The 23,648-nt window shown below is 59.9% G+C and overlaps 1 protein-coding gene across 6 annotated transcripts in view; it reads left to right on the forward strand.

Annotated features, from left to right (window-relative positions):
• KNDC1 (kinase non-catalytic C-lobe domain containing 1) overlaps window positions 1-16,057 on the forward strand; it is a 78,395-nt gene extending 62,338 nt beyond the window's left edge. For 5 of the 6 annotated variants that reach the window (XM_038009759.2, XM_038009757.2, XM_038009760.2 and 2 more), the window contains 13 exons: window positions 1,053-1,146; window positions 1,226-1,323; window positions 1,506-1,720; window positions 3,922-4,035; window positions 4,735-4,882; window positions 4,992-5,171; window positions 5,956-6,162; window positions 6,909-6,991; window positions 7,236-7,386; window positions 11,827-11,949; window positions 12,027-12,086; window positions 12,950-13,107; window positions 15,546-16,057. In XM_038009759.2, the coding sequence (XP_037865687.1) occupies window positions 1,053-1,146; window positions 1,226-1,323; window positions 1,506-1,720; window positions 3,922-4,035; window positions 4,735-4,882; window positions 4,992-5,171; window positions 5,956-6,162; window positions 6,909-6,991; window positions 7,236-7,386; window positions 11,827-11,949; window positions 12,027-12,086; window positions 12,950-13,107; window positions 15,546-15,777 (1,863 nt within the window). In that variant the 3' untranslated portion in view covers window positions 15,778-16,057. Of the gene's footprint in view, window positions 1-1,052; window positions 1,147-1,225; window positions 1,324-1,505; window positions 1,721-3,921; window positions 4,036-4,734; window positions 4,883-4,991; window positions 5,172-5,955; window positions 6,163-6,908; window positions 6,992-7,235; window positions 7,387-8,430; window positions 8,618-11,826; window positions 11,950-12,026; window positions 12,087-12,949; window positions 13,108-15,545 lie in introns of those variants that run through there. The other variant, XR_005244261.2, reaches the window with a different exon arrangement.
• The last annotated feature ends 7,591 nt before the right edge of the window (window positions 16,058-23,648 follow it).

Here is a 23,648-nt window from a genome sequence, read left to right on the forward strand (position 1 = left end):
GGGCTCGTGTGCACAGGACAGCTGGAATCCGTATTGTTGGGCTTAAGTTTAAAAGAAAGGCAAGGCTGGTGCAGTGGCTCATGCCTGTAATCCCAGCACTTTGGGAGGCTGAGATGGGAGAATTGCTTGAACCCAGGGAGTTGGAGGTTGCACTCCCACCTGGGCAACAGAGCGAATCAGGCCACTGCACTCCAGCCTGAGTGATAGAGCAAGACCTCGTCTCAAAAAAAACAAAAATTAAAAAGTCAATAAAAATTAAAAACGGCTGGGTGCGGTGGCTCACGCCTGTAATCCCAGCACTCTGGGAGGCCGAGGCGGGTGGATCACCTGAGGTCGGGCGTTTGAGACCATCCTGACGTGGAGAAACCTCATCTCTACTGAAAATAATATTAGCCAGGCGTGGTGGCGGGCGCCTGTAATCCCCGCTACTCGGGAGGCTGAGGCAGGAGAATGGCATGAACCCGGGAGGCGGAGCTTTCAGTGAGCCGAGATCGTGCCACTGTACTCCAGCCTGGGCGAGAAAGCGAGACTCTGTCTCAAAAAAAAAAAAAAAAATTAAAAAGTAAAAAGGCAAGACACCTGAAGACACACGGGATGCACGGTGGGGAGGTCACACTGCCACCCCCCATCCCTAACCCAGCCTGCAACATGCACTTGGGTGTCCAGAGGTGGCACAGCCCTGCCTGCTTGGGCAGGAGGGCCTGGTGCTGATTTGGGTGGGGTCTGGTTCCCCTGAGGGCCCAAGCTGGTGGTCACACGGCAGTCCCCTGAGCATCCCCCACAAGCGCCTGACTGTGGGTGAGGGACGCAGGGGGCAGCCGGCCCCAACTGGGCACTGCCCTGTGAGCCTGGGGACTGCTGAGGGTCCTGCAGAACACACTGCCCAGGCCGGGGCCGGCCTTGCTGGCTGGGTGGGCTTCTGTCTCCATGTGACCCTGCCCTGCAGCTGGTCTCCAAGACCAGGGAGGCCCCAACGGGGTAGGCCCTGGCCCTGGATGTGGCTGACATGTGTTGGGGCTGCCTGGGGCTTAGGCGCTGTGTTTTGTCCCCAGGAGCTGGAACAGCAGCTCATGATGGAGAAAAGAAACTACCGCAAGACCCTCAAGTTCTACCAGAAACTCTTACAGAAGGAAAAGAGGAACAAAGGTAAAGCCCGTGTGGGCACAGGTCCGAGACCCCGGCCGCGGGCAGCCCGGCCCCTGCCCACTCTGCTCTCTGCCCACAGGGTCCGACGTCAAGACCATGCTGTCCAAGCTGAAAGGGCAGCTGGAAGAAATGAAATCCAGGGTGCAGTTCCTCAGCTTGGTCAAGAAGTATCTGCAGGCAAGTGGGCTCCGGGCCCCGCTCTGCTCCGGGCGGCAGCAGCTTCAGACAGGCCTCCCGCTGTCGGACGGGGCAAATCTGTCCGTGTGAAGTCATAAAAGGGGCCCTGATTTGAGGGTCCAACGGCAGGAAGCCCTGGGGCGAGGGGCGGAGCGACCGAGTGCCTGTGTCCCGCCCGGCAGGTCCTGTACGCGGAGCGCTGGGGCCTGGAGCCCTGTGCCCTCCCGGTGATTGTGAACATCGCGGCCGCCCCCTGCGACACGCTGGACTTCAGCCCCCTGGACGAGTCCTCCTCACTCATCTTCTACAACGTCAACAAGCACCCGGGCGGCCGGCAGAAGGCCCGAATCCTGCAGGCCGGGACGCCGCTGGGGCTCATGGCCTACCTGTACTCCAGGTGCGTCGGGAGAAAAGCTCACCCCGAAAGGGAGACGTAGCCCTGGGTGCTGAAGAGAGGTGGGGAGTGTGCCCTTGCCCCTCAGCTAGGCTGAGTTTGCACTTTTTAGTTTAGAAAAATGTTTAATCGGGGTTTAGGGTTTAGGCCAACGTGCACTAGATGCCGCCGGCAGCTTTGCAGAGCCCCGGGCCAGAGTGGCCTCCGCCGCCGCCTGTGGACCTGGGCACTGGGTCTCAGGGTGCGCCTGGTGGTCCCTGGAGGTGCTGGGGAACCTGCCCTACATAATTAACTCACGGAACGGCTTCCAAAAATAACACACACGGGCAGCTCAGCGATGTGGCCTGGACTCCATCCAACTCACCGGGTCAGAACACCGGGGTCATGAGCTCCAGGGACGGGCAAGGCTGGGGGCTTCTGCAGCCCCCGCTCCATGTGCACACTGGCTCCAGGGACGGTGTGGGGGTGTGTGTGTGTGTGTGTGTGGTGTGGGGTATAGTGTGTGTGTATGGTGTGTGGTGTGTGGTGTGTGTGTGTGTGGTGTGCAGTGTGGGGTATAGTGTGGTGTGTGTGGTGTGTGGTGTGGGGTATAGTGTGGTGTGTGTGGTGTGCGGTGTGGGGTATAGTGTGTGTGTGTGGTGTGTGGTGTGGGGTATAGTGTGTGTGTGGTGTGTGGTGTGGGGTATAGTGTGTGTGTGTGGTGTGCGGTGTGGGGTATAGTGTGTGTGTGGTGTGTGGTGTGGGGTATAGTGTGGTGTGTGTGTGGTGTGTGTGTGTGGTGTGTGGTGTGGGGTATAGTGTGGTGTGTGTGGTGTGTGGTGTGGGGTGTAGTGTGTGTGTGGGGGGGTGTGGTATAGTGTGTGTGTGTGGTGTGTGGTGTGGGGTATAGTGTGGTGTGTGTGGTGTGTGGTATAGTGTGTGTGTGGTGTGTGGTGTGGGGTATAGTGTGGTGTGTGGTGTGTGGTGTGGGGTATAGTGTGGTGTGTGTGCATGTGTGTAGTGGGCGTGTCTGGTTGTGGAGTTCTGTGTGGCTTGTGTGCACGTGTGTGGTGTGTGTGTCTGGTTGTGGAGTTTGTGGCTTGCATGGTGTAAGTGTGAGCACTGTGCTTCCATGAAAGGAGCGTCTCCTGACCGTGCATGTGGTCACGAGGGGCTTCTCTGCTCTGTGGACCTGGTGGGCATCACCTTTGCAGGGCAGCCTGGGACTGGAGCTGTGTAGGGCCTGGCGTGAGCTGTGGCCACCTGTGTCCTCGGCCCCCAGGTGAGCAGGTGACCAGGCCCCTTGTTCCAGGGCCACGCCGTCTCCTGTCTGAGACTCCTCCAGTGTGGGAGGCAGCCTTGCTGGACCTCGGCTTCCTGACCGTGGCCGTTGGGCTCCCAGGACAGTCCCAGACCCACATGCAGGGCCCTGGCCAGTGTCTCCTGAGGGTGGCCCGGTTTCACCCAGTGAAGACCCAGAACCTCTGAGCGTGCAGCGTTGCGCCCACTCCCGAGGCACCGGCCCCCTCAGCTTCCAGAGCTAACGGGTCCTGCAAGTGGAGACACCAAAGTCCCGCAGAGGCCGCGTTCAGAAAGGCCCTGGTGTTCAGCCGGGCGCGGTGGCTCACGCCTGTCATCCCAGCACTTTGGGAGGCCGAGGCAGGTGGATCACCTGAGGTCAGGAGTTTGAGACCAACCTGGGAAACACAGTGAAACCCCATCTCTACTGAAATACAAAACTTAGCCGGGCCTGGTGGCGGTGCCTGTAGTCCCAGCTACTTGGGAGGCTGAGGCAGGTGGATCACCTGAGGTCAGGAGTTTGAGACCAACCTGGGAAACACGGTGAAACACCGTCTCTACTGAAATACAAAAATTAGCCGGGCGTGGTGGCGGCGCCTGTAGTCCCAGCTACTCGGGAGGCTGAGGCAGGAGAATGGCGGGAACCTGGGAGGCGGAGCTTGCAGTGACCCGAGATCGCGCCACCACACTCCAGCCTGGGCGACAAGAGCGAAACTCTGCCACAAAAAAAAAAAAAAGGCCCTGGTGCTGGAAGTAGTTGGGAATTGTCATCCATGTCTCCCCTTTAATTTCTCCGGGGATTCTTGTGCCAGTGATACACAAAGAGAACACGCATACACACACGCCATCACACCCCCCAGAACACTAACCGAGCCCTAGGGTGAGGCCACCCGGCTGCCTCACTGCCACCCCGTCCTGTCCCACAGCGACGCCTTCCTGGAGGGCTACGTGCAGCAGTTCCTCTACACCTTCCGCTACTTCTGCACACCCCAGGACTTCCTGCACTTCCTCCTGGACCGCATCAACAGCACGCTGACCAGGTACCGCACTCCACAGCTCCACTCCCGCCAGAACTTCCCCCTGGGGCAGGGTGGGCGCCCATGGGCCTGGTTTAGCCCCCATGAAGAATGAGGTGGTCCCTGCCGACCCAAGGGGGTGAGGGGCCAGGGAAGCCTGGCTGGAGGTCCGGCTGGAGGTGGGGACACACGCGGATGCTGAGAAAGCAGCTGGGGCAGGAGGGCGGTGGCCTGGGCTCCTGGGAGCTCTGGGAGGGGACCTGGGGGAGTCGGGGTCTCTTCCTGCTGGCCCGGAAGGAAAGCGGAGGGCAGGTGCGCAGGCAGTGAGAGCCAGAAGGTCAGCTGGGGGGAAGGGGGAGCACCAAGCAGAGAGTCCTGCCGGCTCCCAGCCTCCCTCTGTGCCCATGGCCAGCAGCTGGAGTCAGGAGAGGGGTGGCGGGCCGAGGGGGGAGGGGCTCTGCCTCTCTCTGGGCTGACCTGATGCCCCCCAGGACATGCCATGCACCCCCTTGCCCCAACATGCCCAGGCTGGGCACCTTAGGCCATCAGCCAGCCAGCTCCTGCCTCGGGGGAGGGACCCACAGAAGATGCCCAGGCCCCTAAGCCCCCTGCACTCATGGAGCCTGGTCCCACCCTGCCTCTCCGGGAGAACCGCAAGCAGCCCCTGGGCCTCTGCCCCTGACTCCCACACCTGGCAGCTCAGCAGCTCCCCCGCGTCTCCAGGGCCCACCAGGACCCCACCTCGACCTTCACCAAGATCTACAGGCGGAGCCTCTGCGTCCTGCAGGCCTGGGTGGAGGACTGCTACGCCGTGGACTTCACTCGGAACAGCGGGCTGCTGGGGAAGCTGGAGGACTTCATCTCCTCCAAGGTGACCGTGGCGCCGAGCTGGGCAGGTGCACCCTGGGCTCCCACAGCGGGAGGTGCCGCCCTCCTCCAGAAGGTGGCAGTGACCCCCCCACCACCGTGCTTCTGCCTAGATCCTACCCCTGGACGGCTCTGCCAAGCACCTGCTGGGCCTCCTGGAGGTGGGCACGGACCGGCGGGCTGAGGGCAGCCCTCGCAGCACCGACCTGGAGAACCCCAGGGAGGCCGAGGAGGATGCCAGACCCTTCAACGCCCTCTGTAAGAGGCTCTCAGAGGACGGCATCTCCAGGAAGGTGGGGTCCTTTCTCAGGGGAGGGCCTCCGTGGACAGGCGGATGTGGCTCCTTGAGCTCAGCCTCAAGGGCACAGCTGGTGCATGCACACACACACGTGCACATGGGCACACCCATATACATGCATATAGACGTGTGCACATACATACCTGTGCACATCACACACACCCACATGGGCACGCCTGCGTGCACTCACACAATCCACACACACCTTCACACATCCACATGCACACACATGCACTCAACCCACACATGCACACACGTGTGCACCTTCATGCATGCACACGCATGTTCACACAGTCCAGACATGCACACACGCATGCACCCTCACACATCCACACATACACGCATGCAGCCTCACATCCACACGTGCACATTCACATATACCCTCCATGTTCCTGCTCCCAGGCAGCCCCTGCTGGGCTGGCACCTTCTGCCCTATCCCGGGCGCTCAGGTGAGGAGGGTCCTGCTGTGACTCACTGACCCCAACCTTCTGACCCTCGGGCCAGAGACTAAGGTGGAAGAAGCCAGTGTGGGGAGATAAATGCCCTTTCCATTAACCCTCAGCATCCTGCCCCTGGGGGACCTGCTGAAGTGACCAGGACAGGCATCCTTGTGCCAGCACAGCTGTGGGTCGGCAGGCTGCTGTCTGTCTCTGGCTGGGCCAGTCTGAGGAGTCCTAGACTTGGACCTGACCTGGTCCTCGCCCTGCCCTGCCTCCCTGGACCCCTGACCTGGAGGGGACACGGAGCTTGGGCCCCTCAGTGCCTGGCCTGCCCTGCAGAGCTTCCCCTGGAGGCTGCCCCGAGGCAACGGGCTGGTGCTGCCGCCGCACAAGGAGCGTCCCTACACCATCGCCGCGGCCCTGCCCAAGCCCTGCTTCCTCGAGGACTTCTACGGCCCCTGCGCCAAGACCAGCGAGAAGGGGCCGTACTTCCTGACTGAGTACAGCACTCATCAGCTCTTCAGCCAGCTCACGCTGCTACAGCAGGTGAGGAGGACGAGGATCCGTGCCCCGGCCACCTGCGAGTCGGGGCCCCAGAGACACTCAGCGCCCACAGGGCCCTCAGCAGCTGCTTCCCAGAGGAACAGACGGGCAGAGAAGGGGTAGCTGCCGAGTGCACAGGTTGGAGGTGGCGGCCAGGTGCACAGGTTCAAGCAGCTGTGAGTCCTCCTCTCCAGACCACTGCCCGCTGGGGCTTGTCCTGCCTCTGCCCAGCACTCTGTCTGGCCTCACAGGCACTAGAGGACGCCCTGAGGGCTATGTGGGGTGCTGAGTCTCTCCCCCCAGCCCCTCTGCCAGAGCTGGGCCAACCCAGTTCCTTGTGCCCCCACCCAGCTGCCAGGGCCCTGCCCAGCATCTCTGCCACCACCCAGTTCCTTGTGCCTCCACCCAGCGGCCAGGGCCCTGCCCAGCATCTCTGCCACCACCACAGCCAGTCCTCAGGTGACCTCTTCCCAGGTCCCTGCCATCCCGGGACCCCACATCACGAAGCAGTGATGCCAACCTAGTGATCCACCTGCTGTCGTGAGGGCTGCCCTGGACGCCATGAGCCCCTGGGGCCAAGCACATAGGGAGCCCTGTGTGGACCCCGTGGACCATTGGGTGGGCACTGAACCTGGGATTGCAGAGATGGCCCCCAGAAAACCCCACCCTCCCTGGCTCCCTGGGACCCTGCCTTGGCTACAAGGCCCTGAGGGATGGAAGCCTGAACCTCGTTTCCGTGGTCTGGGCAGGAGTTGTTTCAAAAGTGCCACCCGGTCCACTTCCTGAACTCACGGGCCCTGGGCGTCATGGACAAGAGCACCGCCATCCCCAAGTGAGCGTCCGGGGCCCTCGGCTGGGAGCGGCGGTGGAGGGTCTTGGGGGCTCCCTGTAAGAGTGTCATGGGCGCTCCTGACCAGCAGGAGACGCTCGTTGTCTCTGGAGACGCGAGAGAGCGGTGTCTGCCCGTCAGAGCAGCCTCGTGGCCTGACCCCAGCCCACTCCGCGCCAGCAGCCCGGGGCTGGGCAGGGCCACCTGCACAACTCCTGGGGTGACGGGGGCCACGTTTCTCTTCCAGAGCCAGCTCTTCTGAGTCTCTTTCGGCCAAAACCTGCAGCTTATTTCTGCCCAATTACGTTCAGGACAAGTATCTGTTACAGCTTCTAAGAAACGCGGATGACGTCAGCACCTGGGTGGCTGCAGAGATTGTGACCAGCCACACCTCCAAGGTGGGCACCCTATAGTTCCGAGGCCAACACGGGGCATGGGGCCCACCTGCCCGGGGGTGGCAGTGGCTCCTGTAAGGCCATGGCCTGAACCCTTTCCCAATGCAGTGAACCCAACTCCATGTCCCTCGGAGCCACACCGGACCCAAGGCTGAGGGGAGCAGGGCACAGGGGGCAGGGGGGTCAGCTGCACTCCCAGCTCTCCCCCAGCAATGCCTCCCACGTCCAGAGTCACGTCCACACCCACGTCCACAGCCACATCTCCACGTGCCCAGCCACGCCCACAGCCACATCTCCATGTGCCCAGCCACGCCCACAGCCACATCTCCACATGCCCAGCCACGTCTCCAGCCATGTCCCCATCTGCAGCCACAGATGGCTCCCTTCAGTGGTGGGTGATCCTCCGCTGTGGGCCACCTGCAGACCCAGGGCAAGCTGCACCCACCACTCCTACCACCCCTACCTGTGCTCACCACACAGGTCCCTCGTGCACCACCCCCAGCACTGGGCTCTGCCACGCCCCCCACGCCCCCCCAGGGCCCCACCCCTCTGTGCCTGAGCCTGGCCCCTGGGCTGGTGTTTGTGATGCCACCCTGGGCTCCACCCAGCCGAAAGGTCATTGTGGGTTCTCAGTCTGTGGAACAAATCAGCTCCGTGGTCTGACCAAGGTCAAGGTCAAGCTCCAGCGCCAGGGCCCAGTCTCGGCCTCTTCTAGGTCCTGTGGGCCTTGGGCTGGACCGAGGGCTCCTCACCTGGCCTGCCCCACCTGCTGTCAGGCAGGGCCCTGTGCGGCCCCGAGAGTCACCTGCCTTGACCAGCTCATCCCTCACGGGGCCCACCTGCCTAGGAGGCATCAGGGTCCACAGGTTCTCAGGAGGTCAGAGTCCCCCAGCCCCGGGGGTCTGCACCTTCACCCAGCGGATGCCTTCACCCAGCGGACAGACACCCTATGACAGAGGCCTCTGATCTCCTCACACCTAAGCTCAGCTGGGGCTTGGCTGTCGTGGGCTGGGGAAGACTCAGGATGACAGGACCCCTCCCCCACAGCAGGGAAGAGGCAGCCTCGGCCCACGGGTGGACACCCACCCCCTCCTAGGTCGGAGCTCTCTGAAAGCAAACTTGGGCCCAAGGAACAGGACTCCCGGCCATGAACCCCATCACTGCTGTCCCTGATGCTGTCCCAGAGTGGGCCGAAGGCTCTGGGGGAACCAGGAGCTGCTCGCAGTCCACCAAGGTGCAGTACCTCCCTGCCAGGCAGCAAAGCCACCTCCACGATAGACAGAGCTTCCCTTCCTGTTTATTCCTTCACGCCCCTCAACACCGCAGGCAACTCCGGGGCCTGTAAAGGAAGGCAGAGGCGCCGCCTTCTCTCCTCCCTTGGGGAGAATTTTCCAGCTTTGGGGACTTATTGCCAGGGCACATCAGCATGGGACGTGGGAACAGAGAGCCTGGCTGCCCGTTTGCGCTGATCCACGGTTTTCCCAGTACCATGAGGGACATCAAAATGTGATTTCCCTAAACCAGAGCCTTCACGCACGGCCCGCGTGGCCGGGCTTCGTGAGGATGAGCACAAGACAGCCAGCCGACACCTGGCCAACCCGCAGCGTCCTGGGTGCACCCTCACCCCGAGCTGCCCCAGCGGGTGGAGGACCGCCCCTCCCAGCCTGAGACCACCTCGAGCCTGCGGGGCCCTGCCTGAGGGTCTCCAGGATGGCCGCTCGCCTGGTCACGTGCCCGTGTCCAGGTCTGCGGGGTGGGCAGGAGTTGTGCAGGCTCACACCCAGGGCTGCCGGTGCCCAGCGTGGCCAGGACAGAGCTAGGCACTCCTGCCACATCCCCGTGGGCAAAAGGGAGCCGCGGATCACTCAGGACGGGCCCCTCACCTCCACGTGGGAGCGGACAGACCTCGCCGGAGACCCACTTCTAAAAGCACCACACTCGTCCATCTAACGAGCGTTAGATACACGATGTCTTGACATATTGTGTATCAATGGCTGGGCTGTCGGAACGATCCAGGACATTGAACTTCACATTTGTAAATTCAGGACCCCAGAAAATTGTTAAAATTCAGAATCTGAGCAGAGGGCAGCAGTGGTCAGTAAAAGCACTCGGGGATTCTGACGAGGCCTGGAGGGAGGCGAGGTGGAGACAGAAGCGCAGGAAAAAACAGCGTAAAATTTCTCACCTTAAGAAAATGCAGGCCAGCCACGGCGGCTGACGCCTGTAACCCTAGCCCTTTGGGAGGCTGAGGAGGGCAGATCCCTTGAGCCCAGGAGTTGAGACCAGCCTGGACAACACAGCGAAACTCCATCTCCACTGAAACTATAAAAAAGTATCCAGGCTGGTGGCACACACCTAGAATCCCAGCTCCTCCGGAGGCTGAGGTGGGAGGATCACCGGAGCCCCAGAGGTGGAGGGTGCAGTGGGCTGAGGTCACACCATGCACGGCAGCCTAGGCGGTGGTGCGAGACCCTATCTCAAAAAAATAAAAACTAAGATTGGAGAGTTTGAAAGCAAAACAGGGCTTTGGTTTCTTCAGATTTGTTTAAAAGTATGGAACACCATAGCCAAGAGGTGGAGGTACCCCCACGTCCATGGAGGGAAGAACCGATAAGGAAAATGTGGCCTCTTCGTATCTTGAGAGTTAACTCGGCCTTAACAGGAAGGAAATCCTGACACCTGCGGCAGGGAGAGGAACCTCGAGGGACTTGGGCTCAGGGAAATGAGCCAGTCATAAAGCCCGGACACCGTACGCTCCACGTACACGAGGCCCCTGGAGGTGCCGGATTCCCGGAGACGAAGCAGCAGGGCAGGCGCCGGAGGTGGGCAGTGGGTGCAGGGAGCTCATGCTGAACGGGGACCGAGTTTCTGTTTGGGAAGACGGAACGTCACAGAGATCTGTTGCTCAATGTGGACGTAGTTAACGCGGCTGACCCGCGCGCTTACAAAAGGCTACAAGGACAAATCCTCTACATGCTTCTTACAATTAAAAATCAAAAGGTTAAGACAAAAATGAAAAAGGGTGGTGAAACAGTTTTATCTCAAAATTACACACTTTGCATCTACTTAAACCGATGAAGAGACAGACTGAGACGTCAGCGTCGAAAGTGTATCCGGTAAACACTTCTCAAGCCCCTCTCAAGGCACTCAGGCAGGAGAGCTGGGGCCGCAGTCGGGGCGAGCCCAGGATCATCTCAGGCGTCTTCAGCTGCACAGGGTCCCTGCAGACGAGAGTCGAGCCCGGGGGCAGGCACGGTGGCTCACGCCTGTAATCCCAGCACTCTGGGGGGCTGAAGTGGGTGGATCACAAGGTCAGGAGTTCAAGACCAGCCTGGCCAACATGGTGAAACCCCATCTCTAATAAAAATACAAAAATTATCACGCCTGTAATCTCAGCACTTTGGGAGGCTAAGGCAGGAAGATCACGAGGTCAGGAGTTCCACACCAGCCTGGCCAACATGGGGAAACCCTGTCTCTACTAAATATATAAAAATTAGCCAGGCGTGGTGGAGCACCTGTAGTCCCAGCTACTTGGGAGGCTGAGGCAGGAGAATCGCTTGAACCCAGGAGGCGGAGGCTGCACTGAGCCGAGATCGCACCACTGCACTCCAGCCTGGCGACAGAGCGAGACTCCGTCTCAAAGAAAAAAGGAGTTGAGCCAGGGGACGGCATCCAGCTGGACTCTGCAGCCTTGGTTTCCACTGAAGGACAGCCCAGGCCAAGGTGATTCCTCAGGGACAGGCAGCTCCAACAGGAGGGGTCAGCTGAGTTCTCCAGAATCTTCTTGAAGCCCTAGAAGTAGATCCGAGAACGCAGCCCCTCGGGACAGCTCAGAATACGAATCCTGCCGGGTGGGGCATTCACCACCCATGATTGTTCCCACCAAAGCCGGCCGGGTCATCACCGCCAGCCAGAGCCCCGGAGGAGGGGGGGGGCACTCAGGCACCCCCCAGGGACTGCACCCAAACACTCCTGCCACGGGCTCAGCATGGAGGGTTGGGGGAGGTGGCCAAGGAGCTGCCTGTGGCTCCCCATCTGCCTGTGGACATGACAGTGGCCTCTTCCTGGGTGGGGACGCCTTTTCCAGCAGCCACTCCCTGGGTGGGGACGCCTTTTCCAGTCCTGAAGCTGCCTGGGGAGGTGCGTCCTGGCACAATCTTGCTTTTGAGAAGGGAGGGTGGACTTCTTTTCAAATCTTTCCAAGTATCAGGCATTGCTTTTATTTTGTTTTGTTTCAAGTCATGCCCACCCCATCCTGCCAGCCCAGCCCCTCCACGGCCACGGCCACCGCTCACCTGCGTCCACACAGCCGCTTCCTTTCCACACATGTGATGCAGCACACACTCTTGTGTCTTGGCGCTGGGTGATTTTAACAGGTTCTGAAATATTCCCTTTGTTCATCTTAAACCAGAAGACGCTGAATGTGTCATTTTCTCATTGCAGCTGCAGGTGAACTTGCTGTCCAAATTTTTGCTGATTGCAAAATCTTGCTATGAGCAGAGAAACTTCGCGACAGCCATGCAGATCCTGAGCGGGCTGGAGCACCTGGCCGTGAGGCAGTCCCCCGTGCGTCCCCCTCGGGCCCCGAGGCGGGGGTGGGCACCCACGTGGCCGCAGGAGTCTCACCCATGCTTCCATTTCAGGCCTGGAGAATTCTGCCTGCAAAGATAGCAGAGGTCATGGAGGAGCTGAAAGCCGTGGAGGTATCAGCACTTTACATGGCCTATGGCTTTCGTGCACCGAGGCCCCCTCCTAAACAACCTGCTCTGCAGAGTCTGCCGCACCCAGATGCAGGCACCACTGAGAGTGTGCAGGTGGCCCAGCCAGGGTGGCCTCACTGAGGCCCAGGAGTCATCTTCTGGTGGGGCCTCTGCTGCCACCTGTGCAAAGGTGTCCCCCTGCTCAGTCACGGGGCCCTGCTGGCCTGAGTTCCTCCCACAGAGCACAGGTGCCCAGAGGACAGCACTGAGGTCTGTGGCTGGGGCCTGAGCTTGACCAACCTGGATCTCCCCCAGGACAGCAGGGGTGGCCTCGTGAGATAATGAACAAGGAAGCGCCGCTGGAAGTGAGGGGGCATCCCCCAAAATGACACGGACGAGCCCCACAGCAGCCAGAGCCTGTCCCGTCCTGGGTCTCAGAGCTCGGCCTCAGGCCCCAGCCACAGCTGTCCGCGGGTGGGAGGGCTCCTGCCTGTCCTTGCTGGACACACAGACGCGGGGCCTGCACTGGCCAGGGTCTCATTTAGGGAAGCTGGGTAGCTGGGTCACCTGGCACTTTCCTGGAGTCCAGCAGAGAGCAAAGACAGGGACTCACCATTTCAGTAGCAGGAGGCGCAAAGCCTCCCAGCGGCTGTCAGGGCCGTGCAAGCTTAAGACCCTGAAGGTGTGAGCCAAGTCCAACCATCCAGGCACATTCGGGACTGGAAGCTAATTCAGAGACCGGGCAGACCCCATGCGTGGAGAACGCAGGACCAGCTGGGACTGGTTGGGCTGCACTGGCCCCGGTGAGGCTCCTGCACTGACCACGTCCTGTCTCTCCCCGGCCCACGCCCCGGCTGGACCACCAGGTCTTCCTGAAGAGTGACAGCCTGTGTCTGATGGAAGGGCGGCGCTTCCGGGCACAGCCCACCCTGCCCTCGGCCCACCTCCTGGCCATGCACATCCAGCAGCTGGAGACAGGCGGCTTCACCATGACCAACGGGGCCCACAGGTGGAGCAAGCTCAGGTGAGAAGCAGGTGGGCACACGCCCAGGTGAGGAGGGGCTCAGGTGGGCGCACGCCCAGGTGGGGCAGGCTCAGGTGGCACCTCTCTCTTCCTGTCCGTTTTTCAGAAACCCGGGTACCTTGCCCCTCACTTGGCACTCACAGCCTCAGACCTCCCTCTACCCAGGATAACCTCCAGCCACCTCCTCCTCTGCACATTTGGAGGTTTCCTGCACTCTTGCTGTGCATGGCCCCAAAACACTCCCCGTGGCCTCTAGGGACCCCTGCGCTGCGACCCAGGCACACTTCCCACCCCACCCCGAGGTTCTCTGCAGCAGAGGCTGCCCGGCAGCAACCTGCCCTGACCCTGGGTGCCACACGGTGTCCCTGCTCCCCTCAGACCCCTCTCCCTAGAGACGTGCATGTGGGACCCAGGATCCGTCCTCAGCCTGTGGTCCTGCCATCCATCTGCCCAGCACCTGGGACCAACCACCTGGGAGGCGCAGACTGGGGCTGGCTGTAAAACCCACCACCACAACCCGCAGGGCTCACGCCCCAGGCCACGTAGGCTCTTCCACATGGTAAGGGACATGGGCCAGCCTCTCCTCAAGAGGCCCAGGCCTATGTCCAGTGGCCTTCAGGCGCCCGCAGCCCCAAGCCTCACCCTCTCCCTCAAGACACAATCTCCCACCGTCCCGTCTCTTCTCGTCACCCACCGTTGTCCACACACGGTCAGGTGGAGGCTGCTCAGGCCACGGCAGACGGCCCCACTTGGGGAGCAATGCCCAGTGCACCAGGTGCCCATGGATCCCCAACCTGACAAGTGAAGGTCCCCTTCTTAGACACACACCAATCGAAAAACAGCATTTACAGTATGCCGTAAGTGTATGCTCATTGTAAGAGATCAGAAAACCCAAGTCAGCAAAAGAGAAGTTAAAGACTTAAGGTAGGCTGGGCAGCTCACGCCTGTAACCCTCAGCAGACCGGGCGTGGTGGCTCACACCTGTAACCCTAGGTAGGCTGGGTGCAGCAGCTCACCCCTGTACCCGGGCACGGTAACTCACGCCTGTAACCCTAACACTTTGGGAGACCGAGGCGGACAGATCACCTGAGGTCAGGAGTTCAAGACCAGCCTGGCCAACATGGTGAAACCCTGTGTCTACTAAAAATACAAAAACTTAGCCAGGTGTAGTAGCTGGCATCTGTAATTCCAGCTACTCAAGAGGCTGAGGCAGGAGAATCACTTGAACCCGGGAGGCAGAGGCTCCAGTGAGCTGAGATCACGCCACTGCACTCCAGCCTAGGTGACAAGAGTGAAACAGCGTCTTAAAAAAAAAGGCCGGGCGTGGTGGCTCATGCCTGTAATCCCAGCACTTAGGGAGGCTGAGGCGGGCGGTCAGGAGATCGAGACCATCCTGGCTATCACGGTGAAACCCCGTCTCTACTAAAAATAAAAAAAATTAGCCGGGCGAGGTGGCGGGCGCCTGTAGTCCCAGCTACTCGGGAGGCTGAGGCAGGAGAATGGTGTGAACCCAGGAGGTGGAGCTTGCAGTGAGTAGAGATCCAGCCACCGCACTCTAGCCTGGGCGACAGAGCGAGACTCCGTCTCAAAATAAAAAACAAAACATAAAGTGATGCGCAATCAGGAAAGAAAACAAGCCAAGACTGGCGCTTGCTCTTCATGGCATCCATGTGCCTATGTGAGCGCCTCCAGATCTACCCGTCCCAGCATCCACGTGCCTCTGAGAGCCCAACCAGGCATGCATGCTCTTCCCGGCGTCCATGTGCGCATGTGCTCATGCGTGTGTGCATGCGTGTGCGCACGTGTATGTGTGTGCACACGCGCATCCAGGCTTGCCCTTTCTTTGACGTAATAGACGTCCCTTTCTTTGTCCCTCACACTGGGCGTGCGGTGTTTCCATCCAAAATCAGAACAGGGCGTCTGTCTGTGGCACGAGCATTCCTAGGCCCGGCTGAGGGCTCCTGTTCCTGACTGGCCAGTTGTCTCCGTTATATCCCATGGTGAACTGGTCACTGTCAACACCAGCTCTCCCGGGAACCTGGCCCTGGCCCTGGCCCCGGCCGTGGCGATTCCCAGATGTGAATGCTCCGCACGCGGCAGAGTTCCTTGCCTGCCTCGTCCTCTCAGCTGCGGCCCCTGTGGCCGAACTGGGCTTGGCTCCTGTTGGGACGCTTGGCACGGACAAGCCTGACCCTGCGGGGTTTCCGTAAGCGTGTGTGGACTGAAGGGTGGATGGATGGACAGTTAGACAGACGGAAAGGTCTGAGCAGTGACGTGAGGTTCGGTCTTACCAATAAATACAGAAAACACACCCTTCAGTGTTTACACGGTGAAAAGGTTAAGTTCAAATGATTCCTAAGAATGTGGGGGGACGCCCTCCGCATGGAAGCTGCGCCCCTGCCTGTGCAAGCTAATGTCTCTTCTTTCCCCAACGGAAGGAACATCGCGAAGGTGGTGAGCCAGGTGCACGCATTCCAGGAGAACCCCTACACCTTCAGCCCCGACCCCAAGCTGCAGTCGTACCTCAAGCAGAGGATTGCCCGCTTCAGTGGCGCCGACATTTCCACGCTGGCTGCAGACAGCAGGGCCAACTTCCACCAGGTCTCCAGCGAGAAGCACTCACGGAAGATCCAGGACAAGCTACGGAGGATGAAGGCCACATTCCAGTAGCCGAGCTTGGGCCTGGTGTGGAATTCCAGATCCAAACCCAACTGCGGGGGGCGGGCCGGGAGGCAGAAGCCACGGCTCAGGCCCGGCCGTTATCCAGGCCCCTTTGCCCCCAAGCCCTGGGGAGCTGGACCGGGAGGTGGAGCCTCAGGGGACCCCATAGGGACAGGCAGAGCTGGTCTCCTCCCAGCAGACGGAGCCAGGACGGGCACAAGAGTCTTGGAGGTTTGTGTGTTTCTGCTAAAATTAAAAAGTTAAATTTTAAAATGAAAATGAAAGACAACTTCCCAGGAGTTTTGTGCCTGTCTGCGCCTCTCATACCCAGATAAGTGGCCCTTACCCAGCTCTCAGCGACGCCCCCACAAAACAGCAACAGCCCCCCGCCGACTCAACAGACTTCAGAGTAGCTCCTCCCTAAGCAGGTTTCTGAGCCAGCCTCGGTGGGCTGAGCAACGAAGGACCAAAGCAGACCTCTGAGCGGCATGCCAACTACAGCTCCCGGGGCTCCGAGACCTCCTGTCCGAGACCCTGCCTGGGTTCACCCTCCACAACCCAGACCCAGAACCCCCGTCCCTCCCCTGCCCGGTGCCCCTCCTCCCCAGCCCAGAGCCCCAGGTGCCCGAGGCCTGCTGCTGGAGCAGGCGCCTTGGGCTGGGTCTGCTCCCCAAGGGCCCAGAGCCCCCCAGCTTAGAACAGCCCTTGGTGAGGCAGCCGCACCCAGACAAAGGCCCTGCTTCCTGGAAAGGACACTCACAGCAGGTCCAAGGCAGAGGCTCTGCGGCGGGGGTCCCCGAGAGTGCCCCCACCCATCTCGTGCCCCAGGGGCCGCCGTGCCCACCACCTCCAGCAGCCATGCATGTACGCCCGCAGCCCTGCCTCCACAGCTTGCCTCGCACTCACGCTTCGCCAGAGGAGACAGGAAGTGCGCTGCCTCCATGGCTCCGAGCCCTCACCCAGGTTCTCAGACCCCGGGCAGCTGGTGTGGAGTCCCCGACCAGGGCCATGGGAGACCCGCACAGTCAGATCCACACTGGCCTCTGCAGCTGGGCGGCCAGAGCCCCGGGCACTGCCCCAGCTCAGTGTGGCTCTCGTGGTGCCAATCACCACAAGACCCAGGGTTGTGCTTTTGAGTTTTAGAATTAGCCATTCTTTAGAGCAGCCAGCTAGTGGCATTTCTAGGAAAACTGTGACTTGTGACAAATCGCTGCATTTTTAATGTCAAGACATGCTTTCCCACATAAATTCACCGGAGACATCCGGGCCCTGGTTCGATGCAACGTGAGAGGAAGTCGGCGTCCTGGCCACAAAATGCAGTTCACTTTTTTTAGGCTTTTCTATGAGGATTACGTTCTGCAGACCCACGCCCGCATTTTCAGATTTTGTATTTAACAAAGATAGTACCCAGTGCAAATCAACATTCCAGCGGTCAGGACTGACCTCAGGGGAGCACTGGGCTCAGGCTTCAGCGTGACTGTCTGCATGGCTCCTTCCTGTCCTGGCACCAATTTCTGAATAAAGTCCTTTCTACCAGCCGCTGCTGTGTGGCCACTCTGTGGGTTCCCAAAGTGACCTCTGCAGGTTGAGCTGGTTTCCTTCAAGGCCAAACGAAGGCCCAAGGTGCTCACAAGGACTCCAGGTGCGAGAGGTGCTCGGCCCAAGACTGAAAACCGACCTGCTGGTCCACAGCGACGCCCTCTGATGTTGCAGAGAAAGGCCTGGGTCTGCCAGACGAGTGTCGCAACTTGGGCCCTGCCAGGAGAAAAGCTGCCCCCAAAACTCCCAGGCCGTGAGAACAAGCCAACGTACCCGCCGGGGCAGGAAACACCCGCTTCTGGTGAGGACTGCAAACAGCCTAAAAGAACGGACTCCCGAAACCACGCTCGCACATCCAGGCTCGCCCCTCCATTAACAAAAAGGACGCCCTCATACTGGACGTGCAGTGTCTTCGTCCAAAATCAGGACGGGCGTGTCAGTTCTTTCAGGCTATTTGCACAGACCCACGGCCGTTCCTAGGTCAACCTGCCCTAAACTCTGCCCAACCCAGCCAGTTCCCACCTGGCAGCCCCGTGGGCAAGACAGAGCTGGGTCGCCCGTCACCGCAGTGCAAGCTCGCCGCAGCTCTGACCGCAGCAGAGAGGGAGGCCAGGAGGGGAAGCTCCCGCAGGTGGGGCCTGTGGCCCTGGAAAGGACGCTGTCACGGCCGTCACAGTGTAAGGCTGGTGGACACCACCTGGGGAGGGGCTCACGGCTTCCAGTGGTTTTGGGTTGTAAATTGCGGATGCTTTTGTGAAAGAGCTGATGGGTCTCTGGAAGTTCCCGCGATGAATGGGTGCAGTGATCCGCCTGGAGGGAGGCCCAGGAAGAGCCGAGGAGATGACGAGATGGTGGGGTCCAGCTGTGCTGACGGGAGCTGCCCCGGATGGGGGCCCTGGGTCCCGGTCACGTGTGCTGACGGGAGCTGCCCCGGATGGGGGCCCTGGGTCCCGGTCACGTGTGCTGACGGGAGCTGCCCCGGATGGGGGCCCTGGGTCCCGGTCACGTGTGCTGACGGGAGCTGCCCCGGATGGGGGCCCGGGGTCCCGGTCACGTGTGCTGGACGGGAGCTGCCCTGGAAAGGGGGCCCTGGGTCCCGCTCACGTGTGCTGGACGGGAGCTGCCCTGGAAAAGGGGCCCTGGGTCCCGCTCACGTGTGCATCCTAGCCCCCCATGCCCTGCAGGCCAGACCCCTCACCACAGTGGCTCCAATAAACTCGGCCCCGCCGAGCACAGGACTTTTCTCTCGGAGAGCTTTACCAGCAACCCTGTGAGCCTCACTCCTTGGCCTCCCGCCCTATGTGAGCCTCTCCTGCACTGGCCAGGGCCTGTGGCCACTGTTCCAGGAGCCACCACCACATACGGGGCTTGAGCTCCCCGAGGCCAACGTGCCGGGAGCAAGCCCAAGGCAGCCAAACAGCAGGCTGGGTGGAGAGAGAGTTGCCCAGACAGCCTGGCCCAGGGCCTCCCCAGCACCAGCCTGTGCCACTTGGAGAAGGACTGAGGGTCCCCAAAAGAGCCAGGCCTTCGCTCCAGAAATAGTGCCCTGGCATCACCAGCCAGAGCCACCCTCTCCTGCCCCAGTCCTGAGGGACACAAATGAGTGGATCCTGGTCCTCACCTAAGCTCCTAGCCACGGGATCCCCCACGTGAGAGGTGGCACCGGCGTCCAAGCTCTTGGGGAATGACTGGTTGCCCCACGGAAGACCCCCAAAGTGCTACTCATACAGTGAAAGTGGGCGAGTCCCTTCTCTGAGACATGGCTTCCTGTGTGTAAAGCAGGACGCGCCAGCTCACCCACGGACCGCGACGTCCTGTCGTTCCTGCGTTGATGACACCCACAGCGTGATGTGAGGCCAGCGGGAATTCCCACTGTGCGTCTGCACTTGGACCTCCCCTCCTGGCCTGGCTTCTCCACAGCACATCTATGGAGAGCGTGCGGCAGCGGCACGGCAGGCCCGTGGGGAACAGTGGCCGTTACGTTGTTGGCAGGTCACACCGTGGGGAGCATATGGTGGTTTCGTTATTGGCAGGTCACGCTGTGGGGAGTGTGTGGTGGTTCTGTTGTTGACAGGTCACACCCACACAGAGCTGTTTCCAAGGGATGTGCAGGGACGTGAGTGTCCCCACCTGACCCCAAAGCTGTGGCCTGCGGTGGGTCTGAACTTGCAAATTGTTGCAGTGGCTCCATCCACACACATACCTCTGCAGCCACCCCGCTCCCAGCCCCTGGTGACCGCGGATCAGTACCCACCCACCCCCACGTGGCTTTGCTTTTTCCAGCATGTCCCATAAATGAGTCCCATAAATGGACTCACAGCGTGTGGCCTCTGGGGCTGGCTCTTCCACTCAGCAAAACGCACTTAGGATTCGTCCCTGTTGCTGCATGAATTAAGGGCCGAGGCGCGTTGCAGCCCGGGCGCACCATCGTCCGGGGCTTCTCAGCCCTGTCCAGGTTCCGGCAATGACGAACAAAGCTGCCATAAAGGTTGCGTGCAGGTTTTTCTGTGGACACAAGTCTTCGACTCCTTTGGGTAAACACCAAGGACAGTGAATACCGGGTCCCGCGGGAAGAATATGTTTAGTTTTCTTAAAAACCACCAGAGCGTTTCCCACGGGGCCCGCACCACGTGCACTCCCGCCAGCACTGACGAGGGTTCCTGTCGCTGCGTCCTCGCCGGTTCGGGACGTTCTCAGCGCTCCGGTGTCCACCATGCCGGCCGGTCTCCAGTGACCGATTCGCCCCATCCTCGCCAGTTCGGGACGTTCTCAGCGCTCCGGTGTCCACCATGCTGGCCGGCCTCTCACGACCTATTCGCCCGGTCTCCCGGCCCGGGAATCCTGTGTTCTGGTGTCAGCCATGCTGGCTGCTCTCCAGTGGCCGATGATGTGAGCATCTTTCCACGTCGCCATCTGCCCTCTGCACATCGCATTTGACAAAGGCCAGGTCTTCTCTCCGTGTCTACGGAGTCGTTCTATACGGTACAGGGTGAGGGACGCATAACTGTAACTCTCCGTCTTTATCAAAAACTCACGGAGCCTGGACGTCCCTCCTTGGGTTCAGTTTGGAAAATCTTAGAGGAGAACTCAGCTGAGTCCAGTTTGGGCCAGATGTCTGCCCTGGACCAGCCGGTCACCGATGACCAGCAGCAGTGTGACCAAGGTCAGCCTTTAACTGGGCCTCACCCCCAAATTCTGGACTTATTTTCAGAAAAGCGGGTCTTTATGAGCTGTGCTGGAACTCCGAGATCCAGCACACTTACGTTCAACAAATTTGTAACAACTTTTTAAGAAGAAAACCTAGATCTGTTTTGCAAGCAGGATGTTGGGAACCCCAGGGCGGAATCACAGAAACTATGACAGGTGACCCTGATGCAGCTGGGTGACACCACCTCGCTGATGGGAGCAGAGACGGGCCAACCTCAGTAACGGGGAAAAACAAGGCAAGGGCCGAGGACCACACACAGACACCGTGCTCTGGCAGCAAACCTGCTTCTCAGAGGGACGCGGTCAGCAATTCTGAAGGCACCTTCCACGCACCTCAGGGCTGCATCAGTGCAGGAGCCGGGCCTCCCCACCATCCAAGAAAGCAGTTCCAGAAAAGCAAGTCAGGAGGCGAGAAGGAGCCAACCGCACAGGACGAGGGTCAGAGGTCACGTGAACTCACGTGTATCCTAATGATGATCACACATGTGCATCCACAGCCAGCCCACGCCATACACTTCCTGGCTCTGTCCCAGACGGAATCATGGCGGGCTCTGTCCCAGACGGAATCATGGCGGGCTCTGTCCCAGACGGAATCATGTGCTGTGCGCTGCAGCTGCCACTGCGGGCTGGACCGTCTACCCTGGGGTCCTGCACGCCATCATCTCTGATCTCCACCCATCAGATGCTCCCAGCACCCCCAACCCTCAGTTATTAAAAATCTTTCAAGTTTGTTTGTCTTTTGAGGCAGAGTCTCGCTCCGTCACCTAGGCTGGAGTGCAGTGGTGCAATCTCAGCTCACTGCAACCTCCACCTCCTGGGTTCAAGCGATTCTCCTGCCTCAGCTTCCTGAGTAACTGGGCCTACAGGCACGTGCCACCACGCTCGGCTAATTTTTTGTATTTTTAGTAGAGACGGGGTTTCACCATGTTAGCCAAGATGGTCTCAATCTCCTGACTTCATAATCTGCCCGCCTCGGCCTCCCAAAGTGCTGGGATTATAGGTTTGAGTCACCGCACTCGGCTTTTTTTTTTTTTTGAGATCCCCTCCCAGGTTCAAGTAATTCTCCTGCCTCAGCCTCCCTAGAAGCTGGGATTACAGGTGTACAACCAACACCTCGCTAACTTTTGTATTTTTAGTAGAGACGGGGTTTCACCATGTTGGCCAGGCTGGTCTCAAACTCCTGACCTCAAGTGATCCTCCCGAGCTCCCAAAGTGCTGGGATTACAGCCACCATGCCTGCCGCCCCTCTTTTCTTTTTTTTTTAAGATAGAGTCTTGCCCTGTCACCCAGGCTGGAGTGCAGTGGGGTGATCACGGTACACTGTAGGCTTAATCTCCTGAGCAAAAGGACATCCTCCCACCTCAGCCTCCCAAGTAGCTGGAACTACAGGCACCTGCTACTACACTGGGTTATTTTTAATTTTTTGCAGAGATAGAGATCTCACTATATTGCCCAGGTCAGTCTCAAACTCCTGGCCTCAGGAGATCTGCCCACCTCAGCCTCCCAAAGTGCTAGGAATACAGGTGTGAGCCACGTGTATGAGTGCCTGGCCAGGAACCACAGATTTCTCGAGAAGAGTCTGAAAAGCTGATTCTAGGACCAGGGTCAGCAAAGGACCAGATGAGGCAGGAGCATCCTGTAGTGCCAGGGAGCTGGGAGGGAGGTTTCAAAAGGATACAGGAAGAGAGGAAGAGGTGAGAAGAGTTTCAATGGCCAAAGTGGGAACAATCTGAGCAAACATAAATAAAACCCAGGTACAGGGGCTCACGCCTGTAATCTCAGCACGCTGGGAGGCCCAGGCAGGAGGATCATTTGAGCCCAGGAGTTCAAGCCCAGCCTGTGCAACATAGCAAGACCCTGTCCTTACAAAAAGTAAAAGAAAAAAAAAAACTAGCTGGGTGTGGTGGTGCACACATGTAGTCGCAGCTACCGAGGAAGCTGAGGCTGGAAGATCGGTTGGGCCCAAGATTTCAAGGCTACAGTGAGCTGTGATTGGGCCACTGCACTCCAGCCTGAGTGACAGAACGAGACTCCATCTGTAAAAAAGAACAAAAACAAACAGAACTTTTAAAACAAATAAATAATAACAGCATTGGGTTATGACCTAAGGAATAAAATAAATACACACGAGCCCACACTGTAGAAATAAATGAGTAGATACATCAACAAGTGAGAGACAAACCACCTTACAGAAGAATCCCAGAAAACACAGGCACCCCTCCAGGAGGTGGGGCCTAATTCCTCTCCCCAGGGGTTGGGGATGGACCGGGGGACCGGACACCAGTGACCGCAGCAGGGATGGAGCGGCGGTAGCTGAGCAGTGCAAGACCGGCAGGCAGTCCCCACCTATCCACAGAGCGGACCTCACCGGTGCTGAGCCACCGGATAGGAGGGCGAGACCCCACCCCTGCGCCTTCCTTCCAGAAACCGACCACCCCAGTCCGATCGCAGGAAGACCCCAGGCAAACCCAAGTCGAGGAACATTCAACAAAACACCTGGCCCGTCCTCAACCGTGTCGAGGACGCGAGAAGCTGCCACGGCCCAGAGGACACCCAGGAGACAGAAGGACTCGGCGCCCTGCGGCGAAGAGGAAGAGGATTTCCTCCTCCCGGGATCCTGGCTGCAGACGCGCTGCAGACGGAAGAAATTCAGATTTAAAAAGTTCCTTCTGCAGAGCGCGCGAATTCCGACGCCCATTTCCGCGGCTGGCGTGGCTTCTCCTTCCACCCAGCCCCTGGCCTGGCAACTCCCACTGAGACCCGGGCGGTCCTCGGGACCCCTCGCGTGCAGGTGCTGAGCCCGGGCTGGGGGCGCGGGCAGCACTGGGGTCCGGACAAGGGGGCGCCAGCGCCTTCCGGAGCGGGAGGGGCTCCGCACACACCTCGAAGGGGACGGGGGGGGGGGGCTCGGCACCGGCTAAAAGCGAACGGGGCTCAGGCATCGCTGCGCCTCCGTTAAACGCCTTTAAGGACAGAACCACTGCGGACTCTGTTTCCGACCGAAGCCAGGCTTTGCTCTGTCTTCCCCGCCGCGGCGCCAGGACGGACCCCTTAGGACCCGGCGGGCGGACGGGCGGGGCGAGGCGGGGCGCGCGGGGCGGGGCGGGGACGGTGGGAGGGTCGTGTAGACCCGG

This window comes from Chlorocebus sabaeus, chromosome 9, assembly GCF_047675955.1.
Source record: "Chlorocebus sabaeus isolate Y175 chromosome 9, mChlSab1.0.hap1, whole genome shotgun sequence".
Taxonomy (NCBI): domain Eukaryota; kingdom Metazoa; phylum Chordata; class Mammalia; order Primates; family Cercopithecidae; genus Chlorocebus; species Chlorocebus sabaeus.